Source organism: Centruroides vittatus, unplaced genomic scaffold, assembly GCF_030686945.1.
Source record: "Centruroides vittatus isolate TY-2023 unplaced genomic scaffold, ASM3068694v2 scaffold_861, whole genome shotgun sequence".
NCBI lineage: Eukaryota > Metazoa > Arthropoda > Arachnida > Scorpiones > Buthidae > Centruroides > Centruroides vittatus.
The window spans coordinates 11,275,700-11,295,841 of NW_027122718.1; the positions used below are offsets into that span (position 1 = coordinate 11,275,700).

At 31.7% G+C, this 20,142-nt stretch overlaps 1 protein-coding gene and 1 long non-coding RNA gene across 2 annotated transcripts in view; both read left to right on the forward strand.

Annotated features, from left to right (window-relative positions):
* Positions 1-20,142, forward strand: part of LOC136990081 (serine-arginine protein 55-like) — a 32,919-nt gene that overhangs the window by 11,273 nt on the left and 1,504 nt on the right. Inside the window, exons 2-7 of the mRNA XM_067288432.1 lie at positions 5,671-5,798; positions 5,869-5,939; positions 8,504-8,611; positions 9,426-9,498; positions 19,424-19,497; positions 19,564-19,701. Of these exons, the coding sequence (XP_067144533.1) occupies positions 5,676-5,798; positions 5,869-5,939; positions 8,504-8,611; positions 9,426-9,498; positions 19,424-19,497; positions 19,564-19,701 (587 nt within the window). The 5' untranslated portion in view covers positions 5,671-5,675. The remainder of the gene's footprint in view (positions 1-5,670; positions 5,799-5,868; positions 5,940-8,503; positions 8,612-9,425; positions 9,499-19,423; positions 19,498-19,563; positions 19,702-20,142) is intronic.
* LOC136990082 (uncharacterized) lies at positions 9,511-10,314 on the forward strand. The gene is made up of 2 exons (XR_010883001.1): positions 9,511-9,783; positions 9,857-10,314. It is a non-coding gene; the product is annotated as an uncharacterized lncRNA (long non-coding RNA).

Sequence of the window (20,142 nt, forward strand, 5' to 3'; positions counted from 1 at the left end):
AAACTGCTTGAAGTAAAAGATCAGTGAATTTACAAACTTATTTTAATTGATTCCTGGATTGAAGATTGTGATGAAGATTCATATGAATGACTGGTGAATGATACAGATATTAATGGTAGTTTTCAAGTCTTAACTAATGAGATTGTGAGGCTTTTGAGTGAAACTAGTCTCTGTTGAAAATGAAAGTGAAGAAGAGGATGAAAGCAAGAACAACAAAACAGGTCTGGTGCACGCTGAAACATTTGTTGAATTAGAGACAGCAGTCAGTTATACAGAGGGTTGATCGTGTTACATAATGCCAAATTAAGAGGCCTATAAAGTAACCTAAATGCCATGGCGCCAGTTTTGATTATGCTTGATCTGATGGTCATGTTATGAAACTATAGCCCTACATTGAAGTTTCTAATGTAGAAGACTTCTTTGAAGAACATTCATGTCCAAACGGTCCCATTCCTCCTTACAGGCTTTCCATAAGCCTGCCATTGTTTATGGACAATGGCTTCCCAGAACTTGTTTTAATAGACCAAATGCACAGTAGTCTATAGAGAGGTTTCATGTCGACATCACTATTGACGTCATGAGCATGCACAATTGTCCAGCGCCATCTTTGTGACTGTGACTTGTTTACGTTTTGTGTGTGTTCACGTGCGCTTTACCTGGAGTTCTTGTGTTGTTTTTTTTCGTCGCGAATATCACTATGGTGTTTTGTTGTGTAATTGGGTGTAATGCTAGTTCACTCAAGAACAAAGGAACGTTATTTTTTAAAATTCCTGGCATTATTTGTCATCAAGGATCCCAAACTGAGGAGCTTTCACGACGAAGGCAAACTGCATGGCTCTCGAAAATTAACCGGAAAAATTTCGTTACGAATAAAGTGAATATCAATACAAGAGTTTGTCAGAAACATTTCATTTCAATATTTACGTTAATGAACACTAAGTTATATTTTAAAACCTAAAAGAGTTTACTGATTTGCTTATATTAATTTAGTTAGGTATAGTGCATTTATAAACGAATAACTAATGTAATTTCAGGCTTTAGCTAGTGCAAACTTATAAACATTACACGTTAAAACTAAAAGCAAGTAGGCTTATTATATGCTAGTTTCAACTAGAAAATAAAGGTACTGAACAATTTGAATTAAAAAATTTCCACAGCTGTTTTTAAATAGATTTTTACTTTCAGACAAAAATTCTTAGTTAAGAAATATGTAAAAACACGAGTTTAAACAAACAAAAGAAAACATCTTTCCAAGCAATATTACTTCGCTGTTATTCATTACTTTTACTTTTATATCAGGAGAAACCCAGCCACTTGTTAAATAGTTATGGGCCTCTAAAGATTTATAAGCTTTCATATGTGACAGGGTGTAGAAATTTGTTGTCAAAACCAAATAGTTTATAATGTCACCAAATTCTACTTTCGGCCACAACTCTTGATCTACGACGAAGTCTGATAAACTGGCTTCGTATGGATCGTCTTGACATAACGAAATTTTCTCTTCGTATAGAGCTGCATCTCGTCCTGTTAGGCTGCTAGAATAACCCGCAAGAAAAGAATCTTTTTTAACTTAATCCATGATAATAGAACTGCAGTATTTTTGTATGTTTAAACTAAAAAAAGACGTCGAATAACAGACCATGTGCAAGCTAAGCGAGCGAAAACTACCACAAAAATGGCGAATGGGCGGAGCAAACGTGTGTTTTATCACGTGACATGCGACCTTGAAACCTCTCTATTGGAGTCACTTTGGGTGGGTTGGGTTTGGGACGTTGGGGACGACAAGAATGTCATTGAAAGGAATGGTATAGATTCCCGTTTCCTGTTCCAATATCTTGGGTCGATTTGGAGGTATGACTGGAAGCTTTGTCTTGATCCACCAATACATTTGTTTGGTCATTTCCGTACAAAGCAGGGATCTCTTCACAGTATAGAGGTTCCAGAGTGTTAGTCTGGTAGTACATCGGATTAATTTTAATGTTTTTTTCAACTTTTCTGATATTTAGTTTACCACGATAACAATAACCCGCAATGATCATAAAGCCTGACTGAAAACTTTCACGACATTCCTTGAACCATTTTTGGTATGGTCTCCCATCTGATGGTTTGTAGTAAATTGCTTGTGATTTGTTACAATTGTCCATGTACACCCATAGTAATGTTCAGAATAACCAGTTGGGTTGACAAAACATGTTTATATCGATGAAACAAACATACAAAATAAATACAAAATAACGTTTACAACTAGGTATCCACAATACACTAAGTTACAACCGACTATGTTCTGTACAAGTTCGTTGGAAGGACACCTTACGACCTCCGCTAACAGACTTAGTACTCTCAACACCTCTGAGTCAGGAAAAAGTTTGTGATAGTCCAACGGGAGTCCACTTACACCAGGTTTCAGCAAGGTCCCAAGGAGAGATCCTTTTCCCGCCGAAAACTGCTTCTTATATAGTAGCCGACATTCAAATTCTCCGCCAATCAGCTTCGATGTCTTCATAAAGTCTGGCCAATGGACATTTTCCGACAGCCGATCATCGATTCAAACCACAACGGATCTTCTCTAACGGTTCTTCTGTAACGGCTATGATTTTGAATTACGAAAGTTTCCGTTATCTTACAGAGTGGGAATCGCTTGCCTGGGCAATTCCATCCACTACACCCATGCTTCATCTAGCGTGACTACAAACTGCCACTTGTTTACCAAAAGATACTTTTCATACAGTTTTTGGCAGTTGGTCTTTTGTTCTTGGAAGTGATGAGACGGCAGCTTGTGAACTCAACCTTTATGGCATTTCTCCAGTTTCAAATTCTTGTGAATGATGGCATGAACTGTGGACTGGGTTATTCGACACTCTGGGCAATACTTCATTGGGTTTTTGGATTTGAACCACTAATCAGTCGTTGCACTTTTGCTATCACCTCCGATGTGCAGCTTGGGGCGTTCCTTTTTCTGGGCTGAATTGAAACACTTGACGATGGTCCTGGCTCTTGCGAATCATTTCTTTTGAGAACTGACTGTATCCCATATCGTGAAACATTAAAACCATGATTTTTGCACATTTTAATAATTTGAGTTTGCGGATATTTTGCATTGGAAAGTGCAGTTACATAACCTGCCCATAACCTGAAATTTTAGGTGGCATATTTGCAATAGATAAACCTTACTTATCAAAAGTAAAACTCAGAATATACAGCAGCACATGGGCCAGTTGCTTTTATTCTACTTCTACAACTGGAACTATGGGTAGTAATCAAATCGGCATTGTGGAACACAATCAACCTTCTGTATTCAACTGCCTCTACTAAAAATGATTCGGAGCCCGTTAGTGGCTGAATGGATACTATCACTGAATACTGGTGGTTGGTTCTGAGTTTGCACTGTACCAATGGACTGAACATGTCCATTGGTACAGTGTCATTGGTACAGGTCTCATTTTATTCACATGTTTAACATCTAAATAGAGGCTAGTTTTCCATAGAAAGTCGTCCTGGGAGGAAGATTGCCTATGTTTAGTATTGTTACATTTCCATATTTCACTAACCAATCAAACATATCTGGATCTAACAACAAAGGAATGAAGTTTACCTTTTGTGTAAAGGCAATAAGCAATTATTTATTCTATTATTTATATTATTTATTGTAATGAAGATATTTTTCAATGAGTTATTAGTAGGTTTTATGTTTTACTATTGTCTTTTAATGCACCTAACCTGCAGTGGTGTATACTTTGCAGGAAATTTCTATAATGAAACTAAAACCTTTATATAACCTAATCCATTCAAGACATTCCTATTTTCAGTACTGTATTAGAGGAAGCTAGAAAGTACTTATACAGCAGTGTGAGTAATTAGAAACAGTTTTAAATGATGAATTGACAGCACTTAAAGGACTGTCAACTCTTCATCATCAGGTTTTGTAATGCTCGAGTATTTTATTGCACCAAAAAATAAGTTCCTTTTTGCAATTTCCTGACAATAAAGAAGAAAAGTGAAGATGATTTACCACTGTTAGTATCAGCTTTTAAGTTATTCTCTATATAAAAAAAAAACTTATGCTTGGTCATGTGATTATTGCTTAACCAGTTGTTTGTGTGGTACTCCCATTGGAGTAACCAGTTTTCGTTAAACTGTTGTGTAGTACTCCAGTTGGAGTAAGTGTCAATTTTGTTTTGTAATTAACTACTTGGTGGCGATTTAAGCACTGATTGGCTTTTACCTACAAAGACTGTCTGTTTCAACGAATAAGTTATTTGTTACAACCCCATATTTTTAAATTTACTAACAAAACTACTACTTTCCATGTTAAGTCTATGGGAGACTCTTCTTTTGTTCATTTGACAATAAAATCCCAGTTAGCATGCCTGTTGGGCTCTAATTGGTATATTATAGCTAAATGACTATCCTTTAACCAATAAGCATCGACTTGGGTTTGTGGGGTGGGAACTTTCTTGGAAAAAGTTATACCAACTTGGAGCTACAATGTCAGCTACAAATGTAAACAAACAATTATAAATCATTATTCTTCTCTATATTTAGCTTGAATTTAATAAATTTTTATGTATATTTATCCTATTTAACAAATAAGCATGTTTTTTAAACCATCCAGCCATAAATCTTTCAAAAAACAAAGTACTTCCGGTAATACTTCCATAATACATAAGAAATACATGTATAGTCGTTAATATAATAATCGCTTATTATAGTCTACTATTAGTACAATAGTGTATATAATGTATAAATAGAATCAAATACACATCATCAACAATAAAAGTGTATTGACCTAGATTTAGAAAGGCCACCACCACCCCCGATCGGCGTTATAATCTATAGGCCGTATTATTTCTCTACGTTGATTTAGAAAGCTACAGTTTCTTTTATTTGACAGAAAATAGACATATCTAAGTAATGTATATAACAAATTAATGGAATATTTATAAAAAAATTTTTTTTAAATATTTTAAAATCTTAAATTTTATTACTTTTTTTAAACATTCATAATATTTTGAAGTTAACAATCGTAAAGTGTAATATGTACGTGATAGAAAACCGAAAACAGATCATATCTACAACAATTTTTAAGCGAGATATCGCAAATTGAAAAACCACTTTAAAAACCGCAAAATGTCTACGCGACAGTGGTGTTGTTTTGGATTATCGAGATACACAGCTGCTGACAGGTTAAGCAGAAAAAGCAGCCTCTCCAGATGCTTTAAAAATACTCTCAAACTAATTTCCACTGACTTCTCAGCACCTGCTCAGCTCAAATTTAGGAAGATATTTTGTGAAGCGCTTAATGCAATGCTGAAAGTAGGAATGTCCGAATTGTATACTCAGTATCTGTGGAAACAGCCATTGCTCCATAGGCATGACTTCCATGAGTGAAACTTAAAATTGGTATATAACCTGTATCCCCCTTTAAAATTACCTTTTTAAACAACTTTTTGGTTGCAAGACTACTTTTAATCTGCTTTCAATATTTGCTTTTTTTAAGGATGCATGTGTTTGATGTGAGTGGTCACACCTTGGTTGTTTTGATCTTTTTTTTGTGTGTGAAATTTTTGCAGTTTCAATAAATGCACAATTTTTACCATTGTATAAAATAAAATTTTTCTAATACAATGCTTTACATATTGAAATTAATAATTTTACAAATTAATATTTCAGTCACCATGGGAACTAGAGTTTATATAGGACGTCTCAGTTATGATATCCGAGAAAGAGATTTAGAGAAGTTTTTCAAAGGTTATGGACGAATAAGAGAGATACTTATCAAAAATGGATTTGGTTTTGTGGTACATGTTATTTAAATAAATTTTTTAATTTTTGAAACTTAAAATTAATGGAATTGTTTTGTGCTTTTAGGAATTTGATGATTATAGAGATGCTGATGATGCAGTTTATGAACTTAATGGAAAAGACTTGTTAGGAGAACGGTATGTTTTTTAAAAATTTATTTCTGTGTGACGTATAGAAGGACAAGAAATAGACAAATTAAAATTGTTTAAATGTATTAAAATATTAGTTGGGTAGAAATAAATTTCTGTCATTGCCTTATGAGACACTAAGGATTGCAAATTTACCAACTTTTTTATTATAACTGGTAAAAGAATAAATTTAAAAAACTATTACCAGTTTATTCTGACTCCAAATGTGAAAATTAGTACATTAATGATTGTTTAGTTGCTAATTTATATTTGGAATGGTAACTAAACAATCATTAGTTTGTCTAATTGAATTCCTTTCATTCTATTCTGAAAAGCAAGTTACATTGCCTGAAAAATAGAGCATACTGTAATTTTCTTAGTTGCTGTGATGAAAAAGCTGCCATTGTGAGCACTTGCATTCAGATAAATATCTTTCATTTTTCAACTAAAATGTTGTTAGTTAAAATTGCTATTTTGCACTAGTTATTATGGGTAAAGAAACAAATTGCCAAACTGTCCAGCATAGTGCTATAATACAGCATTTCCCAAACTTCTCAGTAAACTGGAACCCTCAAGCAAGGAAATTTTTTTTCTTCCTCAGGCCCCTCACAACTCAGCATTTTTTTGCTATAAATTTGTACAATTGGTAAAATGTCAGATGTAGGAATGTTAGTAGTTGCCATTTGCTCTTATGTATGTTGAGGTGGATACATGACAGCTGGGCGATAGTCAATTGGGCAACAGACACTTAAACATTTTTACACATTTACCAAACATATAATTTGGCAGGTTTTTTTGTAAATATTGGTAAAATATATGTAAATATAAATATGGTTAAGACTTATGGGTTATGAGGTATTTCCAACTTAGGAAATGCTTTAGAACAACACATTGTAAGCATTGTTAATTATTGTAAGACATAAGTGATTAACATAAAAGAAAAGCAGTTCTTCCAAAACAAATTCTTTTGAAGAACTTTCATACTTTTTTGTTTAATGTATATTGTATTTAATGTAGAATGTAATGTATTTTTAATTTTATGTAATTATTGTCCTTGTTTTTTGTGTATTTGTTAATTTTGTGGACGTATCAATTGTCCTTTGGGACTTTTCTATTTACTTGTAAAAATAAATAATATGTATAAATATGTTTGCTAATTACAAAATCATTCTCAACTCATTAAATAATACTTTTTAAGAAATGAGTTAAAATTATTTAATAGTATTTTAAATTATTTTAAATTTACAGTATATTAGATCAATAGAAAAAAATGGCAATTTTAATAAAGAAAAGAATAAAAAATGTATTTTGTTGTCCAGTTGACAGTGTTCAGGTGTGTTCTTTAACAGCGGTCGTTCCGCATCGCCCCTACTACGGGAGTGCGCTGCTGTTTGTAGGCATTTAGGAAAGACGGTGAAAGAAAGAAAGATGGTGGCACCCGCACTATCGATAGTGTGGTGATGGAGGAATCTATAATTCTAAAATATGAGCTTTTAAAGGCAAAAGAAGGGTCCCGATTGTAAAATTTAACCATAAAATGGATTATTTGTTGAAAGAGCGTTCAAAATAGCCACGAAAAAAATTAGAATGCAGACTACCATTCGAAAAGACACTTTCATCACAGCGTGCACTAACTTGCGCTTTCACAACTTCTAAATTTTCATTCATAAAACCACGTAATGGACCCCAAAACGAAACTATCTGAGCCATGGAGGACGCCATTTTGCTTTCCACCGTAAACTACGGCTACAAACGGCCGTAGTTTACGTACAAACGGTTTTTGCCGTTCAACGGCGCGCACTCCCACCAGAATTTAGGAACGCGTTTTGCAGGAATTTTTAAATGGATGTTGCTTGCGCGGAGTTACGCGGAGGAATAAAAGAACGCACCCTTTCTGTTGAGGTGTGTGTACTGCTGGTTCAAATAACTGGTCACTTAAAAATAGCTATCAAATGCATTTTGTTTATTTTATTTATTAGCTTTAAAAATGTTTTAAAAGATGTGCCTTAGAATTTCAATTGCAGAATCTTAGTGCTCCATGGAGCTCACTTTGGGAAATGTTGATGTAATATACATTCACTCAGTGCCAGGAAAAATTCTTTAGCAGTTTGACTAATTAGTTGTGAAAAATGTTAGGATTGTGCTGGTTTTCTAAATTTGACTATTTGCTGGTAATCCAATTAACCAGTAATGCCATCCTTATGATACTTCATATTTGTAATTTGAAACAATTTTTTGTAAGAATCATTAGCTTTTTTTTTTAACTGTTTGTTCTAAATTTTCAAGCATGCTTATTACCTAATATGAAGCAATCCTTACAGTCCCAGGCAATGGGACATAGAGTAGAAATGACATGTCTGTCAGGTGGGTTCACTTTGTTATACTTTTTGAGTAGCTTAAAATATTCAATCGAGAGTCACTATTGATATACATACTAAAATAAGCTAACTAGATTGTCATATTCACAAAAACAGATTCATTTAAACAATCATTTATAATTTTAATAATATATATCTAAATGATTAATTTCCTACAAAATTTTGTTACATATGAAACTGAATTTTTTTCATCAGAGTCACTGTGGAACATGCACGTGGTCCACCTCGTGGAAATGATCTTTGGGGAAACAGAAATAGAGGAAGAAGAGGTCCTCCACAAAGAAGGCGCACAGGAAGGGATAGGTAATTTCTATAAATCATTCTTCAGCAATTTTTCTATTCTATGTTAGATTTCCACCTTCAGTAGCACAAATGAGAATTGCTCAATTTTGGTAAATTGATATATCATAAATTTTTTGTTAAATTCTTGAAATGGTTGTCATATACAAATCTTAGTATATGTTAAGTATTTACAATTAAATAATTTAGATATTTTTATTTTAATATAGTCATTTATTTTTAATGATCATTTTTTATTATGTAAAGACACACAACAGAGCAAAAATCCTAATTTTTATATTCCCTATTTTATATTAGAAACATTCATAAAGCCTGTTACCATGATAGCACCATTACGTATTGATAGTAGAATGCTATGGTAGGCTATAGTATGCTCTTACTGTCATTTGCATCAGTGATGCATGGTTGATGTCAGCTGTTGGAAATGGTGTCCTGTACACTTATACTGAATTTTTATTTATCTTTGTTAAATAAGTTCACCAAACACAACTTTTACTTGGAATTATTTACATTGATCTGTAGGAGTTATGGTAAGTGTGCATAGTGGCTGGTAAGAGTGCAATTCTACTTGTTTACTGTGATAAAGGTCTACCTGAGTTGACTCCTAGTTTTGAAGAGAAAAAGCAAAGCCAGCTTTATAAGCCATCATATCTGATAGTTTACACTCTTAAATAAAAATTACATTGATTTTTTTTTTCACACAAACAAGATTTCAGATCTTTATATTGTTGTTGCATTATTTGATATATACACTTATAATATATTTAAGATACATCCTATATTAAAGTAAAATTACATAAATGAAAATATATTTCAGTCGATATGGACCACCTACAAGAACAGATTATCGTCTAATAGTAGAAAACCTTAGTAGCAGAGTGAGCTGGCAAGTAAGTAGTATTACATTATAAAAAAAGAATAAAGAGGTTTTATTTATATTGATAAGAGAATTTTTATAATTTTTCCAAACAAAGTTAAATTTTTTTTAAACTGCTGATATGAATTAAATGCCCAGATATTTTTGTCATTTAAAATCACTTTTATTAGCTATTAAAACATCTTTTGAAATCAAAATTACTCATCCTATAGGATTTAATCTAAAAATAAATTTTTTAATTTTTAATATTAAGAAATATGGGAAATTTTGGGAGACTGCAAATGAATCGGAAGAAAAAGTGGGTATGGTTTAATATTATATTAACCCCTTCAGTACTTCATAAATGAGTTTTTAAATATTTTTTATTCAAGTAATGAAGGGTTTAATTGTGAATGAGTGATACATAATTTGGTTGTCGTGTTTTAAAATTTTTTTAAAATATTTGTATAAAACATTGAAATTCTTGAGTTTATCTGTCTATAACTATGTCTTAATGATCCATAAATTTAAAAACAGTTCACTTATACGGCTTGTAATTTTATATAATGAACTGTTATTTAATCATATTAAATCATGCCCATGTTTATTTAAATATATGGCTGCATAAGATACTTATGCTCTAGAGCATTTCAGCAAAGCTCTATGGGTAAGCCATATTTAGTAGTATTAGCTTTAGAAGAAAAATTCTCTTTCGATCTAAAACAATGTAATGTTTCTTTCATACAAGATCCTAACGTGTAGAACGCACCGTCCATCCGTTGAGGTTTGTGCGTTTCACTGTGGGTCGTTGAGTGGTTGGCTTACCCAGTGACTCCTACATTATGAAAAATCAGGCTTCGAAATGAAAAGTACCAAACACCCATAAGTTTGAGGGCAAGGTCGCGCAAGGTGTTGCAGATACCAAACTGGCAGGTATCAGGTTGAATTATTGCCACCTTTCTTGAGCCTACAGACATGACCGTCCACCATCATGAATTCCGGTGGCTGAAAGGAACCTGCCAAACCCCCCTTAAATGTGTCGAGTTCGAGTGGAAGCTGGATATCAGGGCCGCCTTCCCACGTATATAACCAGTAGTTGGTCTGGGTTCCAGTCACCTTGGCTTCCTTTCCATATTTGGCGTATCCCAGTTCTTGTGGTGTCGAACTCTGGTGCCTCTTGCATGGCCCAATTCTATATCATAGCAACAGGTAAATGTTTAAAAAGAGTTTCTTTTATCAATAAGTATGAAATTCCATTTTAATTATAATGTATGCATGATTGCTATATTATAGTATTTCCTTTTTTTTTATTTAAAAAAAATTGCAGATTATGCTGCACTGGTTCATAAAATATTTGTATATACAGGGTATTTCACAAGAGTTCCCATGTCCTTGCTTTTTCTCTCTCCTCTCACAATGCTTCAGATCGTTTCATTTTTTTACGTGAAATATTTGAGATGAAATATATAATACAATCTCCAGTTAAGATTTCTAAATTTAAATCTCATTTGCAGAATTTTTTTTTATAGAAAATTGTTTAATCTCACATTAAACAATTTTCTATAACAATTGTTTAAAAAAATCTCTATCCCAAAAAGAAATATGTTGTGTACAATAGAATCATTTTATATGGTATTGGATTTTTTTTTGGTCCAATCTTTTGTATGCTAGAAACACCATTCTCTTGATAAGGATAACATAACTTTATGCAAAATGCATAAAATAGTAATTAATGTAAAAAATTTCAGTTTTATGGAATACTTGGCAGCATTTTATCTATATAAAGATTAATGTCTTCTGAATATTGGTTTTTGTTTTTCATTAAAATATTAAATTATTACTATGGCAAGATGTTAAAGTCCATTTGGGTATGCAGAATGTTTTCAAATGTATCTTAACAATGTACATTTCTTTTGATAGTCCAGATGTGAGAATTGAAACAACTAGGGATAATTGTTAATTAAAATACTTCAGTAAATGCATATTTTGTAAATTATAAGGTGGCAGTACACTGAGGGAATAAATTAAGATTATTTAGACTTAAGTGTTTCATTAAATTATACAAAATACACTCCATAAAGTAATTTTGTATTGATTATTATAATTTAATGCTACATCCAAATTTTTTGTATATAAAATCAAATTATTTTCTTACAAATGTAAAAGTTACTTAATTTCCATATAAAATTTATTTTAATGCAATTGTTTTTTAAAGTATTTTCTTCCTAAAAATTCTTTTTATTATAATATGATATACAGTGTTTAACAAAAGCTCCAATACTATATAGATAGGATTTTTGAGGTAATTAATTTTAAGTTTTTATCTGTTTCATAATAAAGAACAAATTTGAAATTTTTTAGAAATGATAGAGAAAAAGATAATTTAAACAGATTTAAATTTGGAAATCAAAAGATTGTGTTAATTGGGTTATTTCATTTCAAATAAATGACAAATGAAAAAAATGAAAGCATTAACAGGGAATGAGAGTTCAGGAATTTTGTGAAAAAGACTCTGTATTTATAGTCAATAAAGTAATTATTCATATATCTTTGGAAAAATCCACTTTTAATTCACCAAAGACAAATTACAAAGGATATATATATATATATAAAACCTGAATTGTCATAACTCATGCAAAAAGTAATTCAGACAAAAAGAATCAAAAATATAAAATATCCACTTAAAAAAGGCATTTCTTTTTGTAATGATGAAACATTATATCAGACTTTAATTAATCATATTTTGATTGAGATTTAATTTCTTATTTCTTAAAATGACATACAAAACTTTTATTTCTTCCAACTTAGAAGATACAAAAGTAGCTTTAGTGCAGAGAAAGAAAATTGAGTTTTGCAGAATGAAACTTTAAGCTTTTCTTTCTCTATACTTTGTAATTGAAATTTAGTGACTGCATTTTGTTGGTAATAAACAGAAAATATCTTCACATTCTTTAATGGGGAAAAATTTGTAATTTTGGATGTGATGTGTATGGAAGTTCTGTTGTAAAAAATTTTCCCAATTGTAATCATACAGATTACAGTTTAGAATTTCATGATTCTATCAACAAATTGTATATTTTAAACAATTTTTGTATATCTTATTTGCATGTTTTTGTGAAGTGTGTATAATTTTGTTTCTCTCTTCTGGTTTATTTACTTGTATGTGTAAATATTTTTATATGATTTAATGAGATGTTACTAGATTTTTTGTCTTCATATAACAATCTGATGATTTCATCTCTCAATATTTTTACACCATTTTTGTTTCTGTAGCATACAATTTTACTGAAATGATACATATTCTTTGTTAGCTATTAAATTCTATTTTTTCCTTCATTAATTCTCTCAATAAATACTTAATGGTGCACAATATATTAATGATATAGATAAATTTATAAATTCATCTATAAGCAAATAGACATTCATGAAAGATTTGTTTTTGTATCTAGTTCTACCAACATTTTTAGAAATATGTATCAAATCAAAAAGTTCCAGTTATAAATTCCAGTAATAAATTCCAGTTATTAACACTACAGTCTGCATTTATTTGCAGATTAAGTCAAATGATGATTTATATTTGTTTTGCACATAGAATATATTCTGCTTAATCAAGGTAGCCACTTGTTCAGGACAAATTTTAAAATCAAAAACCAAATCAAGAAAGTAATCAGAATTTGTTGTTTCAGATACTATGCCATTTAATGATGGCATATTCGTTATATCTGGTATGGATCCATTAGTCAATAAATTGTCATTGAGTAATTCATTAATGAACATATGCATTTTCAAGCAGTATAGTGACTTTGGTTGAAGTGATGACATGCTTATGATTGCTACAGATGTATGACATTCAGACTTATTCAGTAATGAGCAGATGTAGTCAGTATACTTCAAACTTTTGAAATTTTACAAAATTAATTTCAAACAACTGCCAAGATGCCTGTGATTTGATCCTAACATAGAATTGCCTTACTTGAAATCAAAAGTCAGCCATCTAATATCAGTTGTTGCTGTCTAGTGGAGATAATTGAATTGCCACACACAGTACAGTTGCAAGATAAACTGCAAGTAGAATGGGCATTATATGATAACAGGAAACATTTCAAAAATGGGAACATAATTAAAGAAGCCTTCAATGATACTCAGTTTTAACTGGTTTGTATATATTTGTCAGTGGTCTAATGCTAAAAACATGGATAGCTGAAAAGCTGTGCCACAAAGATTTCAAAACAAGGTTTTAGTTGTCTCAGTAAAAATATAAGCATGACATTTAATTCAAGAAGATATGTTGAGAAGGGCAGTGCTGCTGCAAGTGCTAAACAAGAAAATCCACAGAACTGTTTAACTTAGAAATTTTATGCAGATGACATCTATAATATCTGCTGATAAAACATTGTTCAATTGTGCCATGTTGTAAGGTACAAACTCACATCATTAGATTTAAGGAATGGAACAGTCATATAAATGTTAAGCTGTTTAAATATATCAAAATGAACAGTTATTGGAAAAAATACTTTCTTTTCTAAGACTAAACAGTTCAGCATGGCCATACTGAACCTACAGCCCACAAAGTTTCTATTTGCTGCCCATAACATTACACTCATTAAGTACTTTTTTAAAACTACTTGCAATTGGCAAAAGTTTAAAACCTTGAGACACGGACAACTTTCAACTGGCTGGTATGAACAAGCACAATGCTCTCACGACCTGTTTGTTTTAGTTATGTAATAATGCGTACAGTTTCATTTCTTATAACCAACTGTCAACCACACTAAACCGAAGTGGTAACTGTTGTACACTGTATTGGGTGTCAAAAATAATTTGATTACCCACAATGCAGGATCTTCAAAAAATACAAATGAAAGGTATCCAAATAAAATAGTGGTTCGAGACAACCATGAAGAAGCATGTTTTGTTGTGTCAAATAAACAGGTAGGCAACTTGTTTGATTTGTTGCAAAAATGTAATATCAAAAATACAGTAAAATTTCGCTAACTCAAAAAGCTCCAAATGGTAAGAAAAAACTTAGATGATTTAAAGACAATTTGAGTTAGAGAACAATAGAGTGAAAAATGTCAATTCTGAATAGATTTATATTTTTACCTCTCTTGCATCATATAAGGAATCTTTTGATAGTTTTTGTTTTAAATGGCCTGTGTAATGCCTTTCAGCAAAATGTTCAATGTAATTAATGGAATTGAACAGTTCTCAGGTACATCATATTGAGATAAAGTGAGACATCCTCTCATTTTGGACTGGAATGTTACAAATTGGTGTTGGGCATTAGATACAACTGTCTGAAAATTTCATGGATATCCAATAACTAGGATCACTTAGGTTAGAATAAATATTAAAATGTGAATTGGGAAAGTTGAAAGTAACCTAAATCAGTGTCAGAGGACCATGTAAACCTTTGACTTGGAGAAAATTTGGGTTAAGGAAATTCAAGTTGGAGACATTTAAATCCCTATGCTATTCCATTGAGAACTATCAAGTGCTTTATTTTCTTAGAGTTAAAGAAATATTTGAGTTAGAAGTTTTACTGTGTATAACATTGTTTGTCATTATGCCATAAAACACACATTATTTACTGACACTTTTTTGGAGGGTCTTTAATAAGATGTGAAAATTAACTCTCTTTAAGAAGTCATTGCAACAACAATGAAGTGTTATTTCAGTGATGATATAGTGCAGCAGTGATGAGCATCATCTGAAATTTGTTACATCATAAACATCTGAAACCATTTACTGACACAGAAGCAGTGATGGAATGTTTCATTGATGTTTTCAGTGTTTGATAATTTTAACAATAAAAATCAAATAATAATGCAAATTAAAAAAATGCAGCTTTCTGATTCTGCCTGCATTAGACTTATTGAAGATATTGCAAAACACATTTCTCATCACATGATAGATATGAAAAATTGTAAATATTTTAGTTTGGGTTTTAATTCCAGTGTCAACATTTCAGCAAGATTACAATGCTCCATTTTTGTTAAAGTACTGAACAGAATTTAATTCTTGTAGATTTTTTTTAAAGTTTTTTCTATGAAGATTCAAACCAGAGGCACAGATTGTCTTGATGATAATAGTACTTTTTTTGAGAATAATAATAACAAAAAACAAAAAATTAGTTGTGTGTATACTGATGAATGTTCTTCAATGACTGGATCTGGAGGATTTGTTTTCCTATCAAAAAAGAAATACAGTAACAAAAGGCAATACTTACCAAGAAAACTTGGCAGCATATATTTCCATGATCAAAGTATACGCCATGATGAAAATGATCATAATTTAGTGAATTATATCAGATCATGAAAACTGAACCACAGAAAATTCAAAATTCTGTTTGAAGATATGAACAGCAATTATAGTGGCATTCATTTACTACTACTGTATCATCATACAGTAGTAGTAAATGAGAGGAAAAGTTTGAAGTCAAATTTTTCTTTACTACAAGAAATTATTTTATTTTTAAACAACACAATAAAGTTTACAGCAAAATTGAAAATGATTGATGGTGATGTATTGTAGTCTTTCTGTGCAACATCACAAAAAACTTAGTGATCTCAATTGCAGTTTACAGAGTGAAAATAAAATTATTTTATGAGTGGCAAATAAAGTATTTGCTTTTGAAGAGAAACTAAGCATTTATTACAAGGAAATACAAAGTCAGTTGGAAAATTATGATTTATTTATCACAAAAATTTTGAGATGGTATGGACACTTCTCCAGAAAACTATAAGATCGTGTTAAATTATTTGGATTCCTTATCCAAGGAATGCAAGAGCAGATTTCAAGATTTAAGAAATGTTAAGAATTGTCTGTTGTTTCGAGAAACTGGTTACACAATTGGCTGCATTTGGATATGATTATGCAAAGCTATTCAACAAATTCATTGAGCTGAAAAAGATAAGAATTTGGAAGATATTTTTAAAGAAAAGAGGGAAGGAAAGAATATGCAGAGTCCCTGACAATGGAAGACAGTACAAAAATATGCTCTCCTGATTTTCACCTTGTTTTAATCAATGTATCTTTGGGAATCATCCTCTTCTAAAATGAAGTATGCAAAGAGCATATATAGAAATTAGTTTACTGATTCTCAATTTGATGACATATTGGGAGTTGCATGTTAGCAAGTATAAAACCTGATTTGTCTAAAATAGTCTAAAGTTTATCCCAACATTAAATATCACACTAATTTTTAAATGAACACTTGGCAACATTTAGATTTTGAGTTTTATTTTTTAATTATTATATTATGTTGTATAACTGTGCTATGTTCCATTCAGCATAATGTTGCAAACATACATGGCCCAAGGAAAAAATGTTGAGTATTGCTGGATTAGCACCTCTGTACTATATTAACAATAATTTCATGGGTAATCTCTGAATTCTTTAAGAAATGGTTAATGAGTTTGGGATGTATCAAAGTTTTTTTTTACTTTTGTCAACTCTACAATACATTTTCATTTAGATTGAAAAATTCATGTGAAATTTGTTTTCCATTCCACATTCTTGGTACAGTCGTTGGACTTGAATCATAAAATTTACATACATCACAAAAAATTGGTAAACTATCTCTGAAAGAATGCCTGATGCATACACTCTTTTGCAAAGAAAATTGAAGCACCCTGAAAAAATCAAATTATGATGAAATTTAGCATGGTTCCTCTGAAGTGCACACAAATGATTAGATTTTGGTGACCAATGAGAGAGATGTGGTCACAGCATGCAAATCAAATGTGGTCGTGATATGATATAATAAAGTAGATGCCAAATGCTGACTGTAATCATTTAGACAAGTGTTGTTAGAGCTGACTAAGTTTACCACGAGCAATGCCATTATGATGTATCTGGAGACCCTATACACAATTGGATGACTGAGTTAGGCTGTATCGTCAAGAAGCAGGATGGTCATACAGAGCAGTTGGCTGTTGCCTCGGCTGTACAGACACTGCTGTTGCATAGTTGTTGCAGCAAAGTACATGCTAATACAGGGAAGGTTCTAGAAGATCCAGAACAACCACTGAGATGAAAGACTGATTGATTATGAAACAAACCAGAACTGTTCTAATAGCATTATTATCCACATTACATTGTGCTGTAGCATCTGCTATACATCCCCCAGCAACATCATGCACCATTACAAGATGCTTGTCTGAGGCAGAATTGCACTTTAAGACATCTGCATTAACTACACAACACTGACTGATCCATCTGGAGTGGTCCTTTGCCTACACTTAATGGATGACAGCAGAATGGCATTGAATTGTGCTCAGCGATGGATCTCACTTCAGCCTACATGCAGATGACCATTGCATCCATGTCAAGAGGAGACTGTGCAGTCACTCCCAAGAAGTCTGTTGTGGAGTGTCACACATCCATTACTTCGAGTGTTATTGGCTGGAGATGCCATTACCCATGACAGCAGGCCTTCCCTAGTTAGTTGTTTAGACAACATTAACAGCCTAGTGATATATTGATGACATCGCATGACCAGTTACTATCTGTTGTTACTGCCAGTAGCCATTTTCCAGCAGGATAATATTCATCCCCATGTCCCAGGAAAGTCTCCATGCTGTTGTAAGCTTTTCTTGCCCAGCGAGGTCTTCAGACCTTTCATCCATTGCCTGCCCATCATATGTGGACATCCTAGAGTACTGGAGCAGCATTTGCAGAACTCCTGGACAAATCTTTGGCATAATGACATCAAGGCTCTGTATGACTCTGCCATGGTGTATCTTGGCATGCATCACAGCCAGATGATGTTTCACAAGGAACTAATCTGTACATGTTGCTTTGTCACTGTTAGCTATTAAAGTATCCTATAACTCTGAATTTGTAATTATTTCTTCATCTATACTTGTATATTGAGCATGATGAATTTTGTTGTAATTGGACACTTCCTTCATGGTGCTTTAATTTTTTTTCAAATGAGTGTGTATTAAATTAAAATGATTTTTATCAAATACTTTTCCTGGTCTGTGCAATTTTGTTCTAGAATTTGTATTTTTGTTGCTCACTTAACTATAATTTTTTTTTAACATAAAATGTTGAATGTATAAAGTAAAACTTATAAATAGGTAGGCAGCTGCTTTAATTGTGCCAAAATGTCCTGATGTATCTTAGTTATCAAAATTTAGGTAATATAGGTAATTATGATGTGTTAAAGTAAACCTAAATATCAATTTAGCTATTATTGAATATTTTATAACAGTTTTTTAATTTAATGTTAAGTGGTCCTTATTATCAAACTCAGTTGTGATAGATATTGTCTAAATTGAATATTGTAATGAAAATTTCTTCATGTATTACATTATTTCAAATATAAAAAAATAGCAAGCAGCATATTACACACACACAAAAAATTAAATCAATTTCATTGCAATAATAACTTAAAATTTTAGTATAGATACAGAGGAATGTATTACTAGTATATAATAAAGGCATTTTATACTAGTGATATATTCCTGAAGAAGGCATAAAATGTTATATACACAAACTGTATATGTATATATAATGTGCAGCATTATTGATTAGTGATGTTTCAGTTTGTATGAATGATGTATTTTCATCATTACAAATGAAAATACAGATCAAACTGTTTGTTTGATTAAAAAAAATTAAGGATTACATTTTGCATGATGACTTCAAGAAAATTTATGGCAATTAGTCTCTCTCTCTCTCCCTCCTGGGAGAGGATTTTCATAAGATGTATGAACAATGTTTTTTGCTGACTGTATATATACAACTATATATTGATAAACTTGTGTGTGTTAAATTTTTGTTTTTTATGATTATACATATGTTAATAATGGTCAGTGATAGAAAAAAAGAAAAAAAATTGAAACAAAGGTTAGATTTTTTGTAGATAACAAATATTTGATAATTAGGGTTAATATGTATGTATGTATGTATATGTGTTCTCAAAGATGATAAAATTTCATTTGTCCAAGGATCTGAAAGATTTCATGAGACAAGCTGGTGAAGTGACCTATGCAGATGCTCATAAAGAGTATCGAAATAAAGGGTAAGAAAATTATTTAAATTTTATTGTATCAATAACAAAAGATATATGTATAAATCTTTATTTCAGTGTTGTTGAATTTGCATCACTCTCTGATTTGAAAACAGCCTTAGAAAAGCTTGATAATACAGAATTGAATGGAAGAAGGATTAGACTTAAAGAAGACCGATATGGTGGTGGTGGAAGCAGTAGTAGTAGCAGAAGGAGGTTTGTTTTTCTTTCTTTTTTCATGCAGGCTACATTTAATCCTTTTATACCAGTTTATCAAACAAGAGATAAAAGAAAGGAGCAGAACTTTCGGCACAGTTTTGGCCAGTATCACCACCACAAATCATTGACTCTTATTGTTAGCCTATTGTGATCTAAAATAAGTGTTACGATAACTGGAAATTCCTTACCTTACACAGGGCTCCCACTTACTGCTAGTCAAATTGTTTTTAAAAATGAAACTATTCATTTGACTAACAAAATTGTGTGAGCATTCCTCAAATTGCAAAAGGACCTCCCAAGGTTATTCATCAGACTTAAAAATTTTCTAGTACATATCTATTGGTAGGCACAGTCACTGTTATAATGACTATCTGCTTTCATTTTCTGTAAACTGGGCATTGACCTTCCATTGGTAAGATGCAATTGTCATTTTATGTG